This window comes from Astatotilapia calliptera, chromosome 23 (assembly GCF_964374335.1).
Source record: "Astatotilapia calliptera chromosome 23, fAstCal68.1, whole genome shotgun sequence".
Taxonomy (NCBI): Eukaryota; Metazoa; Chordata; class Actinopteri; order Cichliformes; family Cichlidae; genus Astatotilapia; species Astatotilapia calliptera.
The window spans coordinates 17092821-17118000 of NC_137443.1; the positions used below are offsets into that span (position 1 = coordinate 17092821).

The window sequence follows — 25180 nt, forward strand, 5'->3', positions numbered from 1 at the left end:
ACACACACTGACAGTAGCATACTATATGCATGCCCCATGGCCAAAATCATTGCAGCCAAGGCCCTTAACCCATAAATACAGCTTCGCGCCAGCAGCTCTACATATTTAAAGCTGCTAATGGTTTCCTTCGTAGTGCTCACTTGCACACACAAACACACTAAACCAAGGAGAAAAATCACTGGAGCGAGGGTAGGGATTTCTGTCAGCTGAGCAGCATCTCCAAGCAAACAGGTGCTGCAATGGCTGGCTGGGCAAGGTAAATGGCCTGTATTTGTATAGCGCTTTTCTAGTCCCTGAGGACCCCAAAGTGCTTTACAGCCACCCATTCACACACACATTCACATACTGGCTACATTGCAGCCACAGCCACCCTGGGGCGCACTGACAGAGGCGAGGCTGCCGGACACTGGCGCCACCGGGCCCTCTGACCACCACCAGTACGCAACAGGTGAAGTGTCTTGCCCAAAGACACAACGACGGAGACTGTCCAAGCCGGGGCTCGAACCAGCAACCTTCCAATTACAAGGCAAACTCCCAACTCTTGAGCCACGATCGTCCGTATAGGTCAGTCCCACACTTTAGCCAACATTGGCCAACTGGCTAACTAGAGAACATAATAATAATGCTGAGAGCCTGGTAAATGTTAGTAGGTATAAAAGGTTTAAACAAACATTGTTTCCTAGTCCTTCTTAATTTTTGAGATGTGTAATATCTTTCATTAACTCCTGTATTCATTCTCTAATAAAGAGCTTTTTTCCCCCATACCAAATGTTAAACCAAACACATGTTTAGTTATCATACCTAATATACGGGTTTATTCATATTACGAACATGTGGTCGGCTGACTTTAATTAAAGAGGCTGATAATACATATACATCATGTCTGGACCAATGAAACATTAACATTCAATTCAGTTTATTAATATATCCAGTTCACAGTTTACAGCAACAGTAATATCAAGGTACTATATAATGTAACCTTAAGGCCCTGCAATATTACTGCGTCCCCCTTTTGAAAAAGCACTTGGTGACCTCGGAGAGGAAGAACTCCCATATAAATGTCAGAGCCGTGTGGGCTCTGACTCTTAACAGTGAGAAAGAAAAACAACTTAGAGTCCAACACAGAACTTGTACTCAATTATACTGGATAACTGAATGGAAAGCCCACAAGCCCACTGATTATGAGTCCTATATCTACTGTCATTCACACACAGACACACACAAACACACACAGCCCACTAGAAGGTTGGGTAAGGTAAAGCTGCACACTTTTGCCCATTGCCAGGGGGGTAAACACAAACACACAGAGTTTAATCTGAGAGCAAACAGCAGTGCCTCATGTTAACCAGCAGGAATACACTTTCCCTCAACACTATGAGGCTTGGAGCAGTTAAGAGCTTGCACATGAAAAAGGGGCGAGTGGGGAACGGAGGGAAAAAAAACAGAAAAGAATGAGAAGGAGGGAATGCCTAAGGGACTGAGGATTTCACCACTTTTAAAATAATTTTAAATGTTCTAAAATGTAACTGACTGATCTTTGGCTGGATTACTCTCACCATACTTGCCTTTTTTATCCTTTCTCAAGCTTTTGATGTTTGGAAGTGGTTGTACACTTCAGCTGCTTATGTAATTTCCATAATGCTTTATAACTATAATCTAAAGCTTTAAATGTTATTTGCAAACAGAGTTTGAATTGGCTACGCCAGTTTATTCATAACAGGGAAATCCAAGATTTCAGCTTTGAACAGCAGGTTTTGGAGTGTGGAGTTCAGTTTTTTAGTGTATGTAGAGTATGTGCACTTTATACACATGGTGTCTCTACAAACTGTAATAGTCTGCAATGAAGCTAAACTTTAGGGTGGATAGGAAGGCTGCATATCTAATCACTAGATCTTTTTTTTAAATATTCATATATGTATATTAATTATCTGACTTCTAGCTGTCAAGAATTTTAGTACCACTGTTGATCTTTGGGTATCATTAGGACGTCTGTAAGAAAGCAACAGGTTTTTCAGCCAGTCTTAGTATTTCCCATTAAAATATAACTAATGTAAAATATCAGAGGGAATAATTTTGAGATTACAGAGATGATGCAGACCACCTGCAGATCACACTAATATTTCACTGATATTGTGTTTCAGCTCTTCACAAAGAATATTATGTGAGCATTTATATTAATTCGCTAAATACGCCCTGACACACACAAACACATAGCTGTACATGCACGCACACTCACACACATGCCAAGAAAACTTTTTTTAATATATATTTGAGTGAAAGGCGGATATTGCCCTGTGTCTTTATTCTGCTATCCGTTGATCACACCGGGTGAAAACCCCATAAACCAAAAGAGCATTTAAATGAAAGCGGTCCATTCCATGACAGCATAATCTCATTCAGCACACCTTTGTTTCTATCATGTGGCAGTGACATCTAAAAGAAGGGAAAAGGAATTAGGAATTACTCTGATGAGAAAAAATAAGACAGGGGAGACAGAAAACTGAGATATCCAGAAACAAGAGGGACTGAAAATCCATTGTACTAACTATATATGAAAGGAGGCAAGAGATGTACAGCAGAGTGATAACCAGGTTCAAACTATGCAGAGATGCAATCAACATGTCACTTTAAACAAATACGTAGATGAGCAAAGGATCAGAAAAGGGATGGCACAAACATTTTGTACTACTATGCCTGTCACCTGCCTACTTTAGCGTCAAAGTCAAGGAAGAATGAAAAGCAATCATCTCATAGAAAGCTCAAATTCAGTCTTTGGAAATATCGCAATCAATCAACAAAGAAATGAGACCAGATATTAGCAAGAAATACCAGTTTGAGCCAGAACAATGTACAGACCAAAAAAAGAAAGGAAGGCAGAAAGAAAGGAAAAGAAAGAAATAAAGATATCCCTGGTCTTCGTCTTTTTAAGGCTAACGTAATAGACTCAACATGACAAAAGGCATAAATAAAGGAAGAACAGAAACGACACAACATGACAGCAATAATGGTCACTCATTGCAGGATCCTTACCTAGGACGCCAAGTCTGTAGTTTAAAGTGATGACAATCACGTTCCCATAGCTGGCCAGGATACTGCCATCAAACATATTCCCAGTTCCTTCCATGTAGGAGCCCCCATGGATGAAAACCATCACTGGTTTGGGGCTTCCACTCTCCCTAATGTCTAGAGGAGGGGGGGTGGGGGGGTGAAAAGGAGAAGGTGGAAGAGGCAGAAGGACTGGTTAGATGACATATTGAAAGCGACGGTCAGGGATTCACTTTCAAAACTTTCATTTGTAGGGGGCTTTCGCCAACCTTTTTGGCACACTGGCTTTCAACATAGAGACCTTGTCAGTTTTAGGCATCAAAATATTTTGTCAATATGAAAGCACTATATGACTGTTGTTATTGAGATATACTGTTTAATTTGTTTATCAATGTATCTAAATTCCATATGCATGTAAAGGAAAAACGATATTTGATGTGTTTAATTTAATGAGTTGTATTTTCCTTCAGGCAATGGACTGTCCAAAATGCCAGAATGGCAATCTGAAATGTCCCACTATACTGAGGAACTTCAGAGAATAACATGGGATAAATTTTAATTTAATTTAATTTAATTTAAGAGCACATGAGGTTTGACAACTTTATGAAAAAGCTTTGTTTTATTGGGACATAATTTTACTTCAGTAAAGTAGTGTATCCTTTTTTTTTCAACTGCAGCGAAAAGCTTACCTTGACTTTGTGAATATGAATGCATATAAGCACAGACTGATAGATGTAAAAACTAACTAAGCTTGTCTTTTAAAATAAATAGCGTGATTTAAAGCAGATTTAATCATTTTGAGTAGTGAGAATCTATTAATGTAAAAAAGAAGTATGTGTACTTGCACCTGGCAAATGTAAGGTATGGCCCAGGAGATCTAACAACATGTGAGAGCCCATGTTCAAAACAAGGTTCCACTTTCATCTCGTTTTTCAGTGATAAGCCTTTTCATGTTGTTTCTTAACTGTTTCTATCAGTACATGTAGCAGTACACATCATTTATCCTAATGATGTTTTATAGTGAGGGATCAGGTCCAGAGAGAGATGAGAGAGTGTGCGGGGAATTAAAAGTAAACCAACCAAGAAAACAAAAGACAGATTCTGTCAATATTTTTTGATACTTTTCTAAACCAGAGGAGTGGCAAATTAGAAACCTCAAGAAAAACACACATTTTGATGGAACTTCTTGACACTAAAAGACTGATATGAAAATAGTTTGTAGGTGCCCCTATAAATGCAATGCATCAGCATCATTTTAACATTATTGCTCCTTTTTTAACTAAAATTTAGGACTATATCTATATCTCTCTATATATAGAGATATAGATCTATATCTATATCTATCTATAGATCTCTCTCTCTCTCTCTCTCTCTCTCTCTCTCTCTCTAATATATATATATATATATATAAAACACCCAGCACGCCCCTGCGGGCGGTTTATCCTACAAGCTCGGGTCCTCTACCAGAGGCCTGGGAGCTTGAGGTCCTGCGCAGTATCTTAGCTGTTCCCAGGATTGCGCTCTTCTGGACAGAGATTTCCGATGTTGTTCCCGGGATCTGCTGGAGCCACTCGCCTAGCTTGGGAGTCACCGCACCTAGTGCTCCGATTACCACGGGGACCACCGTTACCTTCACCCTCCACATCCTCTCGAGCTCTTCTCTGAGCCCTTGGTATTTCTCCAGCTTCTCGTGTTCCTTCTTCCTGATATTGCTGTCATTCGGAACCGCTACATCGATCACTATGGCCGTCTTCTTCTGTTTGTCTACCACCACTATGTCCGGTTGGTTAGCCACCACCATTTTGTCCGTCTGTATCTGGAAGTCCCACAGGATCTTAGCTCGGTCATTCTCCACCACCCTTGGGGGCATCTCCCATTTTGACCTCGGGACTTCCAGGTTGTACTCGGCACAGATGTTCCTGTACACTATGCCGGCCACTTGGTTATGGCGTTCCATGTATGCCTTGCCTGCTAGCATCTTGCACCCTGCTGTTATGTGCTGGATTGTCTCTGGGGCATCTTTACACAGCCTGCACCTGGGGTCTTCATATATATATATATATATATATATATATATATATATATATATATATATATATATATATATATTACAGGGCACTTTGTATTATTTATAACTTAATTTATTTGTAGTATTCTTCCTAGATTATGCATTGTGTTCTGCAATAATAATACAATAATAATACAAAAACAGGGCATTGTTGGAATGCTACTACGCAAGTAACCCCGGCGGAAGGGGCTACATGAATAGGATGCGGGACCTATGGATTCTTCGATATCCAACATCCACAATGACGGCGAAACAACTAGTAGCTCAGTGTTCCAACATTCGAAAGAAGGGACTGCTCTCACAGCTAGAGATTGACGAGGTACAACACAAATGCTATGGCAAGGAGGAGTCAGGACGCCAGGTCAGGGGGGAGATATCATCACCCCCACCCGAGATTGGGTACATAGCCCCAAGTGCGATAGGAGAAGGATCGTTGAGTGCGAGAGGAACTGACCTGAAAAATAGGATCATCGCCAAGCTTGAAACCTGTATCCCCCGTAGTCGGTTACCAAGATTACGTGAAGTACCCTCAGAAGGTCTGCTAGATGATGTTAATGCAGCACTACGGACGATACCTACAACCACGATTACCGACACTAACAAGCTGATCTACAATACGGCAGCAGTGATCAGTGAGATGCTTGGCTACAAGTTGAACAGCCACAAGGGGCAGTACCCTCCATGGAGAAGGAGGCTAGAGGGCAAGATCAAAGTAGCACGGAGGGAGGTCAGCCAACTAATGGAGTTGCAGAAAGGTGCGACAAAGAAGGTGCATAAGAAATACAGCAAGCTGTCCATACCTGAGGCCTTGGAAACTGCCAAGCAAAGACTCATAGCCTTGCCCAGCCGCTTGAGGAGGTACACCAGAGAGATAGGCAAAGGTGTACTCTCAGTGGCAAGGGAACAATAATAATAAGAGAACAGCACCACCAAGGCTGGAGACGGAGCAATACTGGAAGAGCATATGGGAGAAGGACGCAACCCATAACGGCAATGCTCAGTGGCTAGTGGATCTGAGGGCAGACCACAGCGACCTCCCTGAACAGGGTCCAGTAACCATCACAGTGGCCAACATCCAAGAAAGGGTCTCCAGTATGAAGAGTTGGACAGCACCAGGGCCCGACATGGTTCACGCCTACTGGCTAAAGAAGCTGACTGCACTCCACGAGCTTCTGGCAGCACAAATGAACCAGCTGCTAGTTAACGAGAGACACCCGGAATGGCTAACCGAAGGTCGGACGGTCCTGATCCCCAAGGACCCCAAGAAGGGACCGGTCCCCTCCAACTACCGACCAATAACCTGCCTCAGTACTACATGGAAGCTCCTGTCAGGCATCATATCGGCTAAGATGAACAGGCACATGGGTCAATACATGAGCGGGACACAGAAAGGGATTGGCAAGAATACCAGAGGCGCAAAAACACCAGCTACTGGTAGACAGAACAGTCAGCCGAGACTGCAAGACCAGACTGACCAACCTGTGCACTGCCTGGATTGATTACAAGAAGGCCTATGACTCAATGCCCCACAGCTGGATACTGGAATGCTTAGAATTGTACAAGATCAATGGGACCCTAAGAGCCTTCATCAGGAACTCAATGGGGATGTGGTGTACAACACTAGAGGCCAACTCCAAGCCCATAGCACAAGTCACCATCAAGTGCGGGATCTACCAAGGAGATGCTCTGTCCCCACTGCTGTTCTGCATAGGCCTGAACCCCCTCAGTGAGATCATTAACAAGACTGGCTATGGATACCGACTACGGAACGAAGCAGTTGTCAGCCACCTCCTGTACATGGATGACATCAAGCTGTATGCCAAGAGTGAACGAGACATCGATTCACTGATCCACACTACCAGGCTATACAGCAATGACATTGGAATGTCATTCGGACTGGAGAAGTGTAGTCGAATGGTAACAAAGAGAGGGAAGGTAGTCAGAACTGAGGGGATTGAACTACCAGAAGGCAACATTGCAGACATAGAGGACAGTTACAAGTACCTGGGGATCCCGCAGGCGAATGGGAACCATGAAGAGGCCGCTAGAAAAGCTGCAACCACCAAGTTGCAGAGGGTCAGGCAAGTCCTGAGGAGTCAGCTGAATGGTAAGAACAAGATCCGGGCCATCAACACGTACGCCCTGCCCGTGATCAGGTACCCTGCTGGGATAATAGGCTGGCCAAAGGAGGAGATAGAAGCCACTGACATAAAGACAAGAAAGCTCCTTACCATGCATGGAGGGTTTCACCCCAAGTCCAGCACCCTGAGGCTGTACGCTAAGCGGAAGGAAGGGGGCTGGGGACTGGTGAGTGTCAGCACCACAGTCCAGGATGAGACAACGAACATCCAAGAATACATTGGGAAGATGGCCCCAACTGACCGAGTGCTCAGTGAATACCTCAGGCAGCAGAAACCCAAGAAAGAGGAGGGAGACGAGGAACCATCATGGAAGGACAGGCCCCTGCACGGTATGTACCACCGGCAGATAGAGGAGGTGGCTGATATCCAGAAATCCTACCAGTGGCTGGACAAAGCTGGACTGAAAGACAGCACAGAGGCACTAATCATGGCAGCACAAGAACAAGCTCTGAGCACAAGATCCATAGAGGCTGGGGTCTATCACACCAGGCAAGACCCCAGGTGCAGGCTGTGTAAAGATGCCCCAGAGACAATCCAGCACATAACAGCAGGGTGCAAGATGCTAGCAGGCAAGGCATACATGGAACGCCATAACCAAGTGGCCGGCATAGTGTACAGGAACATCTGTAACGAGTATAATCTGGAAGTCCCGAAGTCAAAATGGGAGACGCCCCCAAGGGTGGTGGAGAATGACCGAGCTAAGATCCTGTGGGACTTCCAGATACAGACGGACAAAATGGTGGTGGCTATCCAACCGGACATAGTGGTGGTAGACAAACAGAAGAAGACGGCCGTAGTGATCGATGTAGCGGTTCCGAATGACAGCAATATCAGGAAGAAGGAACACGAGAAGCTGGAGAAATACCAAGGGCTCAGAGAAGAGCTCGAGAGGATGTGGAGGGTGAAGGTAACGGTGGTCCCCGTGGTAATTGGAGCACTAGGTGCGGTGACTCCCAAGCTAGGCGAGTGGCTCCAGCAGATCCCGGGAACAACATCGGAGATCTCTGTCCAGAAGAGCGCAGTCCTGGGAACAGCTAAGATACTGCGCAGGACCCTCAAGCTCCCAGGCCTCTGGTAGAGGACCCGAGCTTGAAGGATAAACCGCCCGCAGGGGCGTGCTGGGTGTTTTTTTTTTTTTTTTATTAGTCAGAATGACCTTACACAGAAAAGGAATTGGGATTAAAGAAAAGGTAGGTTGGCTCTGGTAAAATTCTCTCTGAATGCATGTCTTTGTATTATGTTTGTCTTTTCTTCTGTTTCCCTGAGTGCAGAGACCATTACATCACTCCACAGTCTCTGTCCTTTTACAGTTTTGTTTTTTTTAAGCTATTCAGCTCCCTCTGTCGCAGCAGGCACTGGCCACAATGTACCGACACATCATAACTCTCCTCTGGAACACTTCCAGAAACTCCTGACAAAAAAGGTCAGGAGATTATGGCAAGTGCGTATGTGTGCTGGTGCTGTACAGTCCAGATATATGTGCAACCTAACAAAAGGAGAGGAGGGGAGACAAACCGAGCATATAATAAGAATGAATGAACTGGGTAATTGTGATGATATGATTCTGTTTATGATGGTGGTTATGCAATGGTAATGATAATGCTGATAGTCATGTTGGCATGACAGTGGCAGTAGTGATAATTAACTGACAGCCTTGATGATGACAGAGATGAGGATAATGGCAATTAATACTGGATATATAGTGGAATCAGCTGTGGGAATGTTAAATGGTGATTGCAATGAGTTAGACAATGATGTCAATGATGTCAACCATGATAGTGACAGTAATGGTAATGTACTTGATAGTGGTGACAATCATGGAAATAAAAATACTTTTTGCTGGTGTCACCCAAGATGGTTTTGATGACGGCAATAGCTAACTATGAAAGCGATTAACTATTACATTGCTAATGGTGTTGATAGTAATGATACTGAAAACTATTATGGTGCAAATGATCTCAGTGACAAATAACAACCATGCTAAAAAATCATGATAGCTACCTATTACATTGATGGCAATGAGGACAAGTATAACAGACAATAGCTATGATCAAGACAATGATGTTACTAAAGGACAATATTGCAACAATTATGCTAATATTAATGTTACTGTGGTGGCAGTTATGATGTAGTCAACATCATGTTACGAAAACAGCAGTGGGGCCAGGTAACGTGCAACTTCCAACCTGTGAATTTTTGACTAGTTGGAACAAAAGGGCTGTTTTTCAACAAGCATGTTTTTTTAAAATGTAATCCAAATTGCAAATATTTTGACCCAAACTATTATCTTTTTTTAAACTAAATTGGTAATTTTGGTGTATAAACTAAAATATAGTGAATGAAAAAAAACAAACAAACTTCTGAAACAGGACAAAGTGAAGTTTCCTGGTTGACAGTATTGTGATTGATGACACCGCCCCTTCTGCTTCCTTTTGGAGATTTTGTCAAACAGGACCATTCACTCTTAGTGTCTAATAACACCGCCACAGCTTGTGGTTCAAAGCATCTGTGCCAAATATGTGCTGAAAAAAAACTGCAATATTTGAAATTCTGGGGAAAAGAATGGCTTGGATTTTGATAATGGCAACAACAGTGAAGATGGTAGAGATGATGCCAACATCATGGCTATGAACAACAAATGAAGATGATGTAGATGATTACAACAACCACAAATTACAGTGAAATCCAATGGGCTTTATATAATAAAAAACATGAATAGCATTAATTGTAATTGTTAACATGGGTTTGTAAACAAAATGATAAGGAAAGAGTTATGATAAAAATCATAATTTTTGAGAATGGAAGCTGTGTATTATTAGAGTCACTTGTATTTTTATGAGTCCTCTCAAGTGTTACTTGAAAATAGAAATTAAATTCTGCTGAAGTGATATAAATCCAGTGTGGCTTTTTTGTTCTTTGCTGAAGGTCAGCGGTAATGAGGTGAGGTTAGGATAAAATTGCCACAGCGACGCTCGAACATTGATGGATTTACCTGAATTTACCTGGATTTACTGACTAAAGCAACTCCCAGTGTATACTCAACATATTATATATTAAGGTTTTAAGTTTATGCTATCCAGCTTGCTCTCAGTATGGCTTCCTGGCAACCTACATTGGCTGCCAAGTGCAGCATTCAGAGCCAAAAAAATCTTGTAAATCCCAGCCTCTCCATTCATTCCCCTTACTTATCAATTTATTCAGCATATTTCAACACTTTCTACCACCCACCACTTTCCATCAGTGAATAAATTGTATTTGAGGTGATTATTGAACTAGAAAATACATGTGTGATTATTGTAATCAGTAGTTAATATTGATTCCTGTAACTTAATTTTCAATGAATGTGTCTAGAATCAGGCAGGAAAATTCAACTGTCCTCTCTCTCTTTTCTGTGTGTCTGTGTGTGTGGGTTTGTGTATTTCACAGTGAGCAGAAAGATGAAAGCTTGCTCTAAGATGAGTGAAAATAAGATGCAATCATGTAGTGATTCTACCACTCAATCTTCCCTGGGATGAGTATGGGTCAGGGAGGGTTTGTCAGAGGAGAGGTGCCATGCCAGCATGGAGTAGATCATTGCTTCCTTGAGGATGAGGTTATGATCAAAGAGATTCAGGTGCTTTAGATTTCTCTGGGCAAACCCTAAGAGAGGCCCCCAGGCTGTTGCAAAAACTTTGGTATCCTCTCCCTTTGCCAGTGTAGAGGACTTATCAAACCAACAACAGTCACAAGAAGAAAAGGGTTGTTTTTTTTTTCTTTAGCTCTAGCTTTTTGCTGCAGGGAATAAAGACACAGGAATCCTGGTAAGGCCAGCAAGAAAAAAAATGAGGCCAAGTGCTAAAAACTGATTCAAAGGCTGCCTAATAAAATGTATTCAGTGAAAACTGTTCATAAAAACTTCTTCACTAACATGGTTAAGAAGGCATCAATGTAGAGATGTATGATGAAGAGATTTAGATATATTTATTTAAATCTACCATGTATTAACAGTGACCAATCATTTTATTATAATTAGAAAACCATATTTCAGCTAAATTATAATATGCAGTACAAACATTGATCATTCCCAAATCAACTAACATTTAAATCTACAATAAACGCTGTCCTGGTTCTGTTTCAGGGTCTTCTATCAGTTGGACATCCAGTTGGCAGCTCTACCCTGTGCTCCTTTGCAATGATTAAGGTCAATATCTCTAAGGTTGAGGCCAGGGAACCTTTTCAATAATGTCCATTTCCACAACTTCTATCTGTGTATCACTTTTTTAGTCACTACCCAGAGCTTGCGGCCATACGTAAGGGTAAAAATGTAAAACATAGCTCAAGTAGTAAGGTCACACTTTTGAATTAAGCTCTATATTTACCCCATTATTGCAGGGTGTTACATCAATCCATTTGACTGTCTCCCACTCCCTTCTTCCCTCACTCATGACCAAAACCCAAAGATACCTAAACTTCTCTATTTGGGATGGTGGATCATTGCCCCAAGTGGGTATGCCTTCATTTTCTGATGAGAACCAGACTTTGGGGTACTAACTGTCATCCTAGCTGCTCAATACTTGGTTGCAAACCATGGCTGTGAAAGCTAGAGTCCATCAACCAGTGAAGCCAAGAGCACCACATCAACAGCAAAAATCCAAGATAAGATCCTGAGGCTACCATACCTGAAACTGTCCTCCCCTTGCCTGAATCTAGAAACATTGTCCATTAAAATCACAAACAGAATCGATGACAAGAGCCAGACCTGGTGGAGCCCCATACCTAAGGGAAATGAGTACAACTTCTTGCGAGCAATGAAAAACAAACTATTACTACTGCTCTACGTGGACTAAATAGCCAACAATGACAGCCCCCGCACCACCACGCTCCAGAGGACAAGGGAAGTGCTTAAATGCGTTCTCCACCACTACACTTTGCCAATTCATTTCCACAACATCCAGAGTCTGAATGGAGTCTAGGGAAAGCTCAGCCATCTCTACCTCAGTGACTTCACACCTAGTGATGGAAGTCATATGCATCACACAAACACTGCTTCTATTTCTTGTGTCCTCAGTTGACGTCAGCACGCCAACCCAACCATATATACCTGACGGTTTGCCAGAATTGATTTGAAGTCGACTGAAAGTCTTGTTCCCTGGCCTCATCAGACTTCTCCCAAAGTTTGCCAGTATGGATTTGACAGAGCCATGTCCTTTTTTTTCCCAGCATTGATCAGCTACCTCCAGAATCCAACCAAACTTGGCAACATTTCCTGTTGCCAAGTGCACTTTGGACACAATCATGGTCAAACATAGTTTCCGTTATGGACTATCCATGATCGGCACTGAACTCTAGAAACAGAACTACTCTTGGGGTTACATTATCATTATCCATGTGAGCACTGAAGTACCTAGTAGACAAGAGTGCCTTCGGAGGGATGCTTGCAGCACCCCACCCAAGATTTTCAAGAAGGCCAGGTGTTCTAAGCTAGTCTCAGCATCTAAGCACTATCAATAGTGACAACCCGCTTCCCTGACCTGAAGCCAAAGGAAAATTACCATCTTGTATGAATTTAAATCCACAGAACTAAAGAAGGGGAGCACAGTGGTAAGCACTGATGCTTCATAGCAAGAAGGTCCTGAGTTCGATTCCACCATCTGGACCATTCACCTCTTTCATTGTGGAGTCTGCAAGTTCTCCCTGTGTACTCCGGCTTCCTCCTACAGTCGTTGATACTGTTATGATCTTTTCTTTTACTCCAAGATTGTCTACATGGTATTAGCAACATCTCTGGGCCCCTAACACTCTAATCTATACTGTATCCCTGGAGGTTAATCTTTCACAGGTAATAACATGTAATACTTAGAGCCTCCATAAGTAGATGCCACAGTTTGAAACAGCTTCACTTCCACATTCTGACTCTTAACTATTCCAGCAATATTTGATGTTGAAACAGAAGCTTCTAACAAGTTCTCTGGGCTTTCCTGTTTACATCTCTATTCCCAGCACAAAAAGGATTACAAATAGCAGCTTTAGAGAATATAAAGAGATTATAAAATGCAAGATACTGGATGGGAGGGGTTGTGAAGGGATGTCCTCAATGAGTTGGCAGATAAAAGGCAACACTATGTCAAAGGTCAAAGCCTCTAGAGCTACGTGGAAAGTAAAATGGGGAGGGAGAGTTCAGACTGATTGGAGTTGCCCTGAAAGAGAGTGAGGGTCTGCGTGTCCATGCAGGCATTCTGAAACATATTTCCCTGTAAATTAAACTGGATTACTTGTCTTCTCCACATCCTTTATCGAGATAACACTTGAAGCTAGCATGGAATTCATTGAATAGATCTGTGTGAGCTTTGTGACTTTCTATAATCTTACTGACGTGTGTGTGTATGCGTGTGTGTTTGAACTCCCATAAAAACTGCATGATGATGCAGATCAAAAGGATCTGGATGGTTGTGAGTTTTACTTGGATGTAATTGCTGTTTACTCCATCACATTATACAGTAGAGGTGCTTTATTAAGACTTTCTGCCTGTCATTAGAATTGCACTGCAGCAGTCTCAAGGGGATATGACACTATCTCTGGGTTTTATCAAAGACATTTTATTTGTAATATGACTTTTCAAAGATCTCTTATTTTATGGCAATTGAGCAAAGGTTCTTCTTTCTTCTACTGATGAGATTAATGGGTTTCAAGTGGAATGCCATAGCATCATAACACCACTCATTTCAATACAAAGAAGAGTCATTGCAGTTTTCAAAAGACATTCGCCGGAACCCTGAAGTGTTTTTTTTTTAAACAATACAACACGCCTTGCATTAAAGGATTAAATGGCTTTAAATGATTAGCAGTACATGGGGACAAAATAATTTATTTTTATTGCATTTGAGTTTAGAAAATTCATGGCAATAAGAGCAGAACAGGTAACAATGTTGCTTATTTTCAAACACATGGTGAGTTTGACAGAACCAGGCATATTTATGGGTTAACTAGCATGTCTTGATTACTATATATGGTTATAGAGTCTTCTCTTTATAATTTTCTGTACTAGCACATTGTGGCAGGAAACTGTGGGTTAGCATCCTTGATCTTGTCCCTATGCAGACACAGATTTTATATATAATGTATATAACTAGCCCATATAGTTATTTATATTACAATGAGTGACCTAAAGTGCAGCAGATTGGAATCTGTTTAACCCTGTAAAGATATACTATTTACAGAAAAAAATGTATAAAGTAAATCTTACGTCAGGGTCCACTTTTCCAGAGCTTTAAATTAAAACATGTATCTACATGTCAGTCTTTAATTACCAGGATCAATAATTACCTACCAAAGTCAATATTAATGGAAATTAAATATATTAATGATAATATATTACATACATTCTAACTACAAGTTTGTCTGCTTTGAAAACTGATCAGCTAAGCCACAATAATTACTTCACCTTGTCTTACCTTTTGCTGAGTTGGTTCACAGGAGATTTAATTCCACCAGTGAGGTATTTGCCCCTGAGAAGCAGCTTTGTCTCACAGAGATGTTTGCTAAATTTTAATTGCAATCTGCGGTGTGAGCATTCACTGCAATCAAAGAAGCAACATGATTGCTCCACTGAAATTACCAAGTGATAGAAGTGTTTATGTACAGTGAGGACATCGGTGAAAACCTTAAACATAATGCTATGTCATGTGGGTTCCTTGCAAATGCTGAATAAGTGTATTTATTCAAGTTTTACATATTAATAGGTAGTAAGTTGGTCCAGCATTGCACCCCACAAGTCTTTGCAGCAACTAGGGCTGAGAAAGATATTAACATGTCTTCTAGTATTTTTATCATATTTACAAAGGTTATTTTGATGCCAAAAACATAAATAGATCTGTTAATGTAGAAAAAAGCCAGTTAGCCAACGGTTAAACTTTTGAACATGATCATAATTTAGAAACGAGGCAAATCAAAACAAAAAACATGCAAAAATGTGTTAAGAGCTGACTGAAGGGTTAATAGTTATTCTATCTGCTGGTGGGATGCAACATAGAAAAGTAAAGAAAAGGAAACAGCAAATCCAAGCAGGTAATCTACATATGTTACAGTTTTAATATCAAAGAATGGTGGAAGACATGTAAATTTTAGACATCAAGCTGAAGAGGACAAAACACATCCAGCCCAAAAAGAGAGTTTACGAGTAAAGAGCAAAAAGAAAATGTCCATCAATTTCAAAAAAAGGACAAGAAATGTAAGAAAATCAAAGAAGATAAAAATTGTAGGAGAAAGGGTAAGTTTGATTTCCCTTGTCATGCAAATCAGTTTGGCATTGGGGGAAAAAATACCTTCGTCGTCCGTGCGGTCACTATCACCTAAATCATCACTGTGTTTCTTTGTAAGGGGACCTATAGGACCAAGAAGGAGAAGATGGAGGAAAACAGGGTGATCAAGAACACAAACAGTCTTCAAAAGATGCTCTCAAAAGAAAGAAAGTTTTTTCAATCATTACTGATTTTATAGCCCCCTTTTTTCTTTTCTTTTCTTTTTTTCTTTTTAGAAAAATCCTCACATTGACAAGCAGACTGGGCAAACATTACCACAATGTCCACTTTGTTTAATGTTGGAATTTACTCTGCTTGAGTTCATTTAAGAAGTTAAAGACCAAAAAAAGAGGGACTTTAAAAAAAGAGGCAAAAAATGTTAGTTTTCTGTTGAAAATGAAGACTGAACTAAAGATAAACGTCTCAAGATCATAAACTTTAAAACATTGCATAAAGTAGCATAAATTACACACATCAGATATTGTGGTAACAACTGAATTGATCAGAATAGAAGAGAAAAACAAACAAAGACTGTAAAAGAAGCAGAGTTTTTTTTTAAGAGCAGAGCACTCTAGAGAATCATGTGACAACTTCCCCAAATGCATTTTAAAAGTGATTTGATGTCACAACACACACAAACATCTGTCCATACATATCCCTGTTTAGAATATCAACTATCCCAATATTTTAAAGGCAGTGAGAGAAAGAAAGGAGACCCCCCCAAAAAATATATATTTTTTGAGTGATTATTGGGTTATTCTTTATCCATTTATTTTCATGCTTTTGCCAAGGCATGCTATAAATCATAAAGCATGAATAAGCACACATAGTAATTTTCATAATACAATTTAGAATAATCAGTTTTATTTAAAGGAAACAAACTGAGCAATAACACAATAATGACTTTGCTCTGGCATAATAATATTGAGATTAATTATGTATGTTTGTTTAATCAATACAAGAAAAAAAGTAAAGTATGAAAGCATCTGACACTTTGAGCAGATACAATAAGGGTACTGAATTAAACTTCTTTTTTCTTTTTTTTTCAGTAGATTCTTTAAATACTCTTTAAACATTTTTTTTGTTCAACCTGAGTGTTTGTGTAGTGTTTAAGTTTATCAGGCAATTGTCTGTCAAGGGAAGTGGTTAGATGCTTCTCCATAAAAACAACAGTTTGTCATTTTAATATCAGTATTGTTTACATACACAGAGAAAAAAATGCATGCTAGCTTAAAGTATTTACACACCTACAAACAAACAAACACACAAATACAAATAAAACGTAGAGAGGAAAGAATATACATATATCTTCCAAACAAGATCAGAAACATGCAGTCTTAACAAAAAATAACAGAAGCTGTCAAGGTGCATGACACATAGAATAGCATCAGTAGCATACTGGTCCTCCCCCAACCCACCACACACACACACACACACACACACACACACACACACACACACACACACACACACATACAGTTGCGCACACATGCAATGGCATCGACAACACGTGAGCCCGTTGTGCCTCAAAGTGCCATCAGTGGATGAGGAAATCACCACTTTAGTCCTTTAATCTATCTTAATTGACCACAGCAGCAAATAGCCGGCACTTTTATGCAAATATACTTCAATTCCATTTTTAAAAACTGATCTAGCAGTTTATTCTATTTATAAGGTCAACGCTAATAAATGGCTCATATTAAACTAGAAATGTCACTAAATGAGTTGTTGTTAATGTTTATGAAATAGATCATAATGGCAGATGACTGACTTAAATGGTTAAGATGGTTCTAGCCAGTAACTCATATCCAAGAGTAATAATTCCTCCATCATAATATCTTGGTTTATTTTAAGCTCACTGATTTCTTTCCAATGACTTTAAAAAGGAGGCTGGCTTACTGCATATCAGTGTGTCCTGCAGCAGTCTCCCAGCTCTCTTTTGTGAATATGACAAGCAATTTGATAAGGGAGAGCTGACTCGTGCTTTCAATGTGCTGAATAAGCACCGAGACACCAAGTCGCTTCTTAGGAAATGGGAAATGTCTAAGAAAGAGAAAGCAGCCACTGTCTAGGGATGTGTCACCTGTTTATAGAGTATGCCGCATAGAGAGATCACTGACAAAACAATACATAAAGGTTGTGAGAAATCTGTGGTAACCTTTCAGCATACACGACGCTGAGTGATATATGTCTTCGTGCTAATACCTGAATATACAGCAAGCCTACAGTTACTTTTCAAACTGTTGCATCTACAATTTAAATGCATGTTCGGACAGACAAGTACACAATTAATTTTTATATATAGATAGATATAAAATTAGCAAAACAAAGTGGTGTGTTTATATGTTTTTGACTGAAAAATATCCAAACTACAAGAGGACATTTAAATTTAAAATGTTGTTTTATCTGTGTTATTTATATTTATAGGATGTAGAAGCCTAACTTCCAGATCTAGTCTAGTCTTAAGTCTCCATGAACCAAAGCAACTATCCATTTTAGAATGTTAAAATACTTCAACTGGCACAGTACACTGAATATACTACATATGTCTCAACACCATCAACATGAAATGAGTATCATCGAAAGACAATAAGTAAATAAATAAAAACATTAAAAAGCTGTGAGCAACTGGAAAACCTATGAGAATTTAAAAAAGAAAAGACAAAAACAATGCGACTGCTCTCTGAATTGCACATGTGCTGCTTTTATAGGAGCACCTTTTCTGACTTAGGGTTAGTTGGGATCAGAGCAAGACAGCTGCATGACATGTCATATCACACACACATACACACACACATGTGGAGAGAGAGAAAACAAGAGAGACATCATTCAACAATCATGTGCCAATACTGAACGTCGCTGTGACAAGAATGTCCTGACACCGACCTGTCCTCACCTGCTATTTTGAACCAGTGTATGCGTGCTTTCATATGTGTGTGGGTAACTGAAGCAGAGATACTGGTGAAGTCTCAGCTGGCATCAGCTCTGATCAGTGATTAGGAACGTGACACTTCAAACATTTTTCAGATAACCTTTGTTTTAATCCCTACCATAGATAATAACCAACCAAATATACTGTACTTCTATTGCAACCCATGAAGTCATTTATAATCCATTTTAACACCAATAAAAAGAAAGGAATGTAGACATCTAGAAAAATGTGCCTGTATATTTTCACCCTGGTATTTATATATATATTAAAAAAGTAAATAAAACTCACTACAGCTAGGATTATCCCCACTGTAGACGCAACACAGGTGTATTTGTCCTTATGTGCGTAGTCTACTAGACTACAAGGGCTCACAGTTGGTGCCCTTTTAGTCTGCTGTGTGGGTGCTGACAGGTCTGTGGAGTCGCAGCAAATTGGAATTCACGCATACATCCACGAGTCTCTTTCACCCTCTGATAACAAAATTTGCATCACCTTTGTGTAAGCAGACTTTTGCATCTTGTATATGGCAAAGGAAAGTATAACACTGGCCTAACGTGTGATTAGGCACATGTGTCTTTTGGAGCAGTGCAGCAAAACCGTAGTTAAAAGAGTTAATGACACAAACCAGTATCCTACCAGTTGGTTGAACCTGCCAATTACTGGCAATATAAGATAGATAACAACTGATGGTGATTCAATGGGATAACAGCTTTCAAAATAGGTTATCTTTTTCTACATTGTGTGACTACTTCTTATCACTTCACCTTTACTTCTGCATGCTAACAGATTGCTGTTCTCTTATATCTGCACTATACCCCCCTTTGTTTTTCAAACAAAAGCACAGATTGGTAGACTAACAGGCTGACCTGTAAATGTGAAAGAGGTGTAATTCAGAGGGAAAGAGCTTAATTGCTTCAAACAGGACCTCAGTAAACACACTGAAAGAAGTTTGAAGATAGAAGTTGAAATTTAGAAATTTGGTACTAGTTCTGCAGAGAAAACCGGGCAAAGATTAAAAATGCTCTATGAATTATTTGAAATATGCAATCAGTTACCATTTAATTAGGTAAATTAGTGCAGACTGTTATCCAACCCAGCAGCTCACTATAATACCTTTACAATGAAGTTCGTCTGACTTTGTTTAGGACTTGGAAGTCTTGTGTCTTATGGCCTCAGCATGTTTTAAATTATTATATTCACAGATATGTGCAGTTAACTTGGTCAGTGGGTCGTTAAAAATTAGCACTTATCAAGTTAAAGCTAGAGAAATACCCAAGGTCCCCCTGTTATATTCTTATGGTTCCTGTAATTCTTTTAAGTATGAAAGGGACACTGAGTTTCCTTTTCATACCTAAAAGAACCCCGTACAGCACATTTCATTTTTCTTTTTCCTCTTCATCATTCAGTGGAGCAAAATATTACACTTTGATTTTCAGTCTCTCAGTCTACATCGTCTGCCTTTCTCTGACGTTTGTGGTGTCTTTTTCTCTGTGTCCATCGTTTTCCCTTCTATCCTCATATCTCCCTGCTTCCACCAACAGCATTGATTGGAGACTGATGAAGAGGAGTTTCACGCTCTCTGACACTGCAACAATCCATGACTCAAAGAGCCAGCTGGGAAGCAAGAATGATAGATACACACACACACACACACACACACACACACACACACACACACTAAACCCTCAGGCTTTCCCCTCTTCTGGATGAGGTAATTATTGTGAGGAGAGTCCATGCATCGATTGCACATTCTGCACAAGAGCTATCCACACATACATATATTGCTCTCTGTATGCATCAGTCAAGGCCTCTACTGGCATAGAAACACACTAGCATAATCAATCACCGATGCACATTAAAAAGGGGATCTAACAGAGCTCGCTGCTCAATGAGCCAAATAGGTAATCTACAACTGACCTTGGATAAAATCCCCACAGGCTGTAAACTATAAATACAGAATCCATCCCCAAGGTAGAACTGGGACTTTAATGCACTTCAACAAACTCTCTGATGAGGAGAATCACTCAGGAAGCATGAAAATAAGCAGAATGTGTGAAACCTCAGAGAGGTGTGTTACAGATATGTTAGAACTGTGTCATACAATGAGTCTGATGTCCAAAAATATCTTTTTTGGTTTCTACTCGTTTCTTCTCAAGAGATCATATTAAATCCTGCAGTCCTTTTTTGTGTGAACTGAAGTTATTTATTTATTCATTTTCATCATTGGATTATTGTAGTCTTGTGTGTAAAATGATGTGTTATGGAAATATAGACATACAGAACTTTAAAATAAAATTTAAGACATTTGAGAGGTTTCTAGACTTTTCTCCATGACCTACAACAGACAACAACCTGGACCTCAATACCACCAATACCACCAAAACAAAAGAACTGGTAGTTGACTTCAGAAGGAGGAAGTCCGAGCTGCAGCCTGTCAGCATCAACGGGGAGTGCGTGGAAAGGGTCTCCAGTTTCAAGTTTCTGGGTGTGCACATAGACACAGACCTCCAATGGAGCTCTAACACCTCTGCGATCTTAAAGAAGGCCCAACAGCGTCTCCACTTTCTGAGAATCCTCAGAAAAATGGACCTGAAGAAGGAGCTGCTGACCGTCTTCTACCGCTGCTCCATTGAAAGTGTGCTGACATATTGCATCGGTGTGTGGTTCTCCAGCTGCACCACAGCACACAGAAAGGCACTCCAGAGGGTCATCAACACGGCCCAAAAAATCATTGGACATCCTCTTCCCTCCCTGAAGGACCTGTACAGCACTCGCTGTCTCAAGAGGGCACGCAGCATCCTACGGGACTGCACACACCCAGGACACCGGGTGTTTAAGCTGCTGCCGTCTGGCAGGAGGTTCAGGCTGCTGAGGTCCCGAACAAATAGACTCAAGGACAGCTTTTACAACAGGGCAATAGCCCTGATCAATGTAAATAGCTGACCTGACTGGATACCTCCCTGGACTTTTTAGGGGGAGGTAACAATGTTTAAAACGATAACAATAATATTTATATTTATAACAAGGTGCAATAATAATTAATGTGCAATAATAACAGTGTGCAATACACATACACTTATTCTTCTTTTTTATACTAAGTTAATATACTGTGTTGTGTTGTTTGTTACGTTGTGATGTGTCATATCGTGTCGTGTTGTGTTATATGTAGTGCCGACGTAGGACAGTTTTTCCAATTTCATTGTACTACTGTACTATGTATGACTGTGCAATGACAATAAAGAGTTATCTTATCTTATCTTATCTTATCTTATCTTACCATCAGTATTCAGTTCTTTTTAAAGTAATTGTGTTAAGGATGTAGAGTTGTCACAATACTTCACTTTCAAACTTGATACTGTTAGGATGCCTGGGTCGTTGACCCAGGGTTTTTGAGTTTACGATATTATTTATAATTTCTAGTTTTTGGTTTCTTTGAGTTCCGTCTTATGGCTTATGTCTCTGTCTTCTTTAGTTGCTCTGTCTCCCCTATCACCTGCATCCCCTTGTCTAGTTCGCGTCTCTATGTATCCTTAGTTCCTATATCCCCGTGTTCAGTCAGTGTTTGTGTCTGCCCTGGTCCCACGTCTCTGTTCCCTCTGTAGTGCCTGCATGTGAGTCTATGTTATGTGTTTCCTGTTTTACTTTGAAGGTCTCTGTCTTAGTGTGTTCAGTTTACGCTTCCTTTTGTCTCGTCAGTTCTGATTTGCCCCAGCTGTATCTCCCTCCTGTTATTCATTCCCTGATTACTCCCTCTGTGTATTTAAGCCCTGTGTTTCTTAGTGTCTGTGTCGCGATCTACCGTTTTCCTAGCTGTGTGTTCTGTCATTTCTCCAGGTTAAGTTTGTTTTGAGTTTTTTTAGTTTTGTTATATTTTGAGTATTAAATTAAAGCCTTTTTTGAGTTCACGTCTGTCTCCGGAGTCTGCACCTTGGGTCCTATTCCTGCCTGCACACAGCCACACCTAACAGATACAGCTACACATAATTTGATACATATTATATATTTGAGTAGGTAAGATAGGCTGTCATGTCAAGTTGTTGGTAAAAAATTTTCAGGGTCAATCTGGGGCTTTGGAAGAATCGCCTTTTAGATCAAATTCATGTTATCCCGCTATATTGAAACTGTCTATTAACTTGTCTGTGAAGGTTCTCAGTCATCCAGGTGATTGTAATCTAAGGAGCTTGGAAACAAAAGCGTCTGGACTTCTTTGATTTGCTTGAAGACGTTTCACCTCTCATCCGAGAAGCTTCTTCAGTTCTAGGATCAAATGGTGGAGAGTCCCAGATTTAAGCCCTGTGGGAGTATCCTCCCACGAGGGACAATGGACCCTCTAATGATCCTCTACATAATCACACAAGCCGAGGTGTTAAAATGGTTGTAGGTCACAATCAGCCAAGGTTTCGGGTGAGCTCATTGTAAAACCTGGCCCCACTCTGAGGTTAGATGGCCCAGGATGTGAGTGGGCATTAAGGCATCTGGGAAGCGATCTCAAAACGGGATTATAGATGGCAGACAGTTGGTGCCACCGCCTCTGTTCAAAATGGTCGCTCACAGTGGACATAGATGGCTTCTTTCACTCCTCTTTCAAACCATCTATCTTCTCTGTCCAAAATGTGACATCCTCAAAAGAGTGACCTTTGTCCTTTAGATGCAGATGGACTACCGAGTCTTGTCCCGTGGAGGTGGCTCTTCTATGTTGTGCCATGCGTTTATGAAGTGGCTGTTTGGTCTCTCGAATGTAGAGGTCTGGGCATTCCTCACTACACTGTACAGCATACACCACATTATTAAGTTTGTGTTTAGAAGTTTTGTCTTTGGGATGAACCAGTTTCTGTCTGAGTGTGCTGCTGCTGAAGTAAACTGGGATGTTGTGAGTGACCATCTTTGAACAGAGTCAGGGGTTTACGACACCAACTGTCTGCCATCCATAATCCAGTTTTAAGATCCCTTCCCCTTCCCTTAACGCCCACTCACATGCTGGGCCATCTGACCTCAGGAAATCACATGATAGGATGGGGCTAGGTTTCACAATGAGCTCACCCGAAACCCTGGCTGATTGTGACCTACACCCGTTTTAACACCTTGGCTCATGTGATTAGGTAGAGGATCATTAGGGGGTCCATTGTCCCTTGTGGGGGAATACTCCCACAGAGCTTAAGTCTGGGACTCTCCACCATTTGACCTTAGAACTCAAGAAGTTTCTCAAATTAGAGGTGAAACGTCTGCAAGCAACTTAAAGAAGTCCAGACGCTTTTCTTTCCAAGCTCCATAGACTGTCTATTAACATCACAGAAGTACAGGATCATGATAACCATAACCGCTAGCTGCTAACTTAATGATAACAGAATACTGATGCGGGTAATTACTAACGTTTCAGCACCTAATGTTAACATGCACAGTGCAATAGCTGGGTTAATATTTATAACTGGTTAATATTGCAGTGTTGTTGAAATATTAACACTGTTATAATGATTGTTGCATTCCAACAATCAGTCACCATTGGTATCTTTGAACCAAAGATGAAAGACTTCCTATTCCTCAGTCAAATATTTTAATGATAACCAATAAAAACTGGCGCTTATCTTACATTCTGTTATCCTTTTCTCAATGTACATAAGCTTGTTCTATAAAAGTGTCCATACATTTTATGGTTAGATTTGAAGTGTTTGGGCTTTGAAATATATATACTTTACTTATAATGAGAGAAAAAAGAAGCTATCCATCAAAACAGTTGTGCATCAGAGAACAGAATAAAGCTGCCATTTATTCAGATGACTGTGAAACATAATGTGTACGAGCTGTCTGGGAAATGACTGAAATATGTGATGCAAATGGGAAAATGTGTCCAAACACAGAAGATCCTAAGATTATGAAAACCTAAAGGGAAGTCTGTTCATGGGGGAAGATGCATTAATATTCCATATCATCATCAGGAACTATGCCTGAAGCATATGAAGTAAGATTAGGCAGAAGAGACAGACAGGATTTAACATCATTTCATGAGTTTTTCAGTTTTTCCCTCTACCAGCACAAGTGAAAAAAAATGGAACTAATCTTAGACCTATGAAAGATTATGGTAGCAGTAATGTGAATATTAGAAGCAATACCAGTGGCAACAAAATAAAAGAAGTCGATGCATTTTGCAAAAAATGCTGATCACTGAAATGCTTGTGTGGATGTGCACAGTTCTGCAGTAATGTGTAGGTGGTACAAGCACCAACTTTTCAAACAACATTCTCCATATTGAGGGTAAATGTGAAATTAAGAAAAAAGCATATGCATATGTAATACCTACCACTAACATATGATAACTGGGTAACTACTCAGTACAGTGGAGGGTATCACACTTACTCTATGCTTCATGTAAGATAATCTAGACCAGTGTTTCCCAACCACTGTGCCGCGGCGCATAGGTGTGCCATGGAAAATTATCTAGTTCCACCTGATTAGTACTCTAAGTGATCGGCGTGAGTTACGGGCAGAACAGTTAAATTCTCTTTCACTAGAGGGCAGTACAACTACCAGCTCTAATTAAATAGGTTGCCAACTGCCAGTAAAACAGAAGAAGAAATTACATAATAGTCATGCTGTGAGATGACACAACACGTAATAGCAATAGATAAATATCTGAAGAAAAAAAAAGTGGTCAATCTGACCTGGGTCCTGGAGAAAATTCTGACCCAGATGAAGGCCATAGCATGAGTAGTGGTCAGAGGAA

The 25180-nt window shown here is 40.4% G+C and overlaps 1 protein-coding gene across 2 annotated transcripts in view; it reads right to left on the reverse strand.

Annotated features, from left to right (window-relative positions):
- The window catches only part of nlgn1 (neuroligin 1), a 290365-nt gene that overhangs the window by 154709 nt on the left and 110476 nt on the right, over positions 1-25180 (reverse strand). The window contains exons 3-4 of one of the 2 annotated variants that reach the window (XM_026158032.2): positions 15555-15614; positions 3031-3183 (exon numbers count right to left, since the gene is read on the reverse strand). In XM_026158032.2, the coding sequence (XP_026013817.1) occupies positions 3031-3183; positions 15555-15614 (213 nt within the window). The remainder of the gene's footprint in view (positions 1-3030; positions 3184-15554; positions 15615-25180) is intronic. The other variant, XM_080297619.1, reaches the window with a different exon arrangement.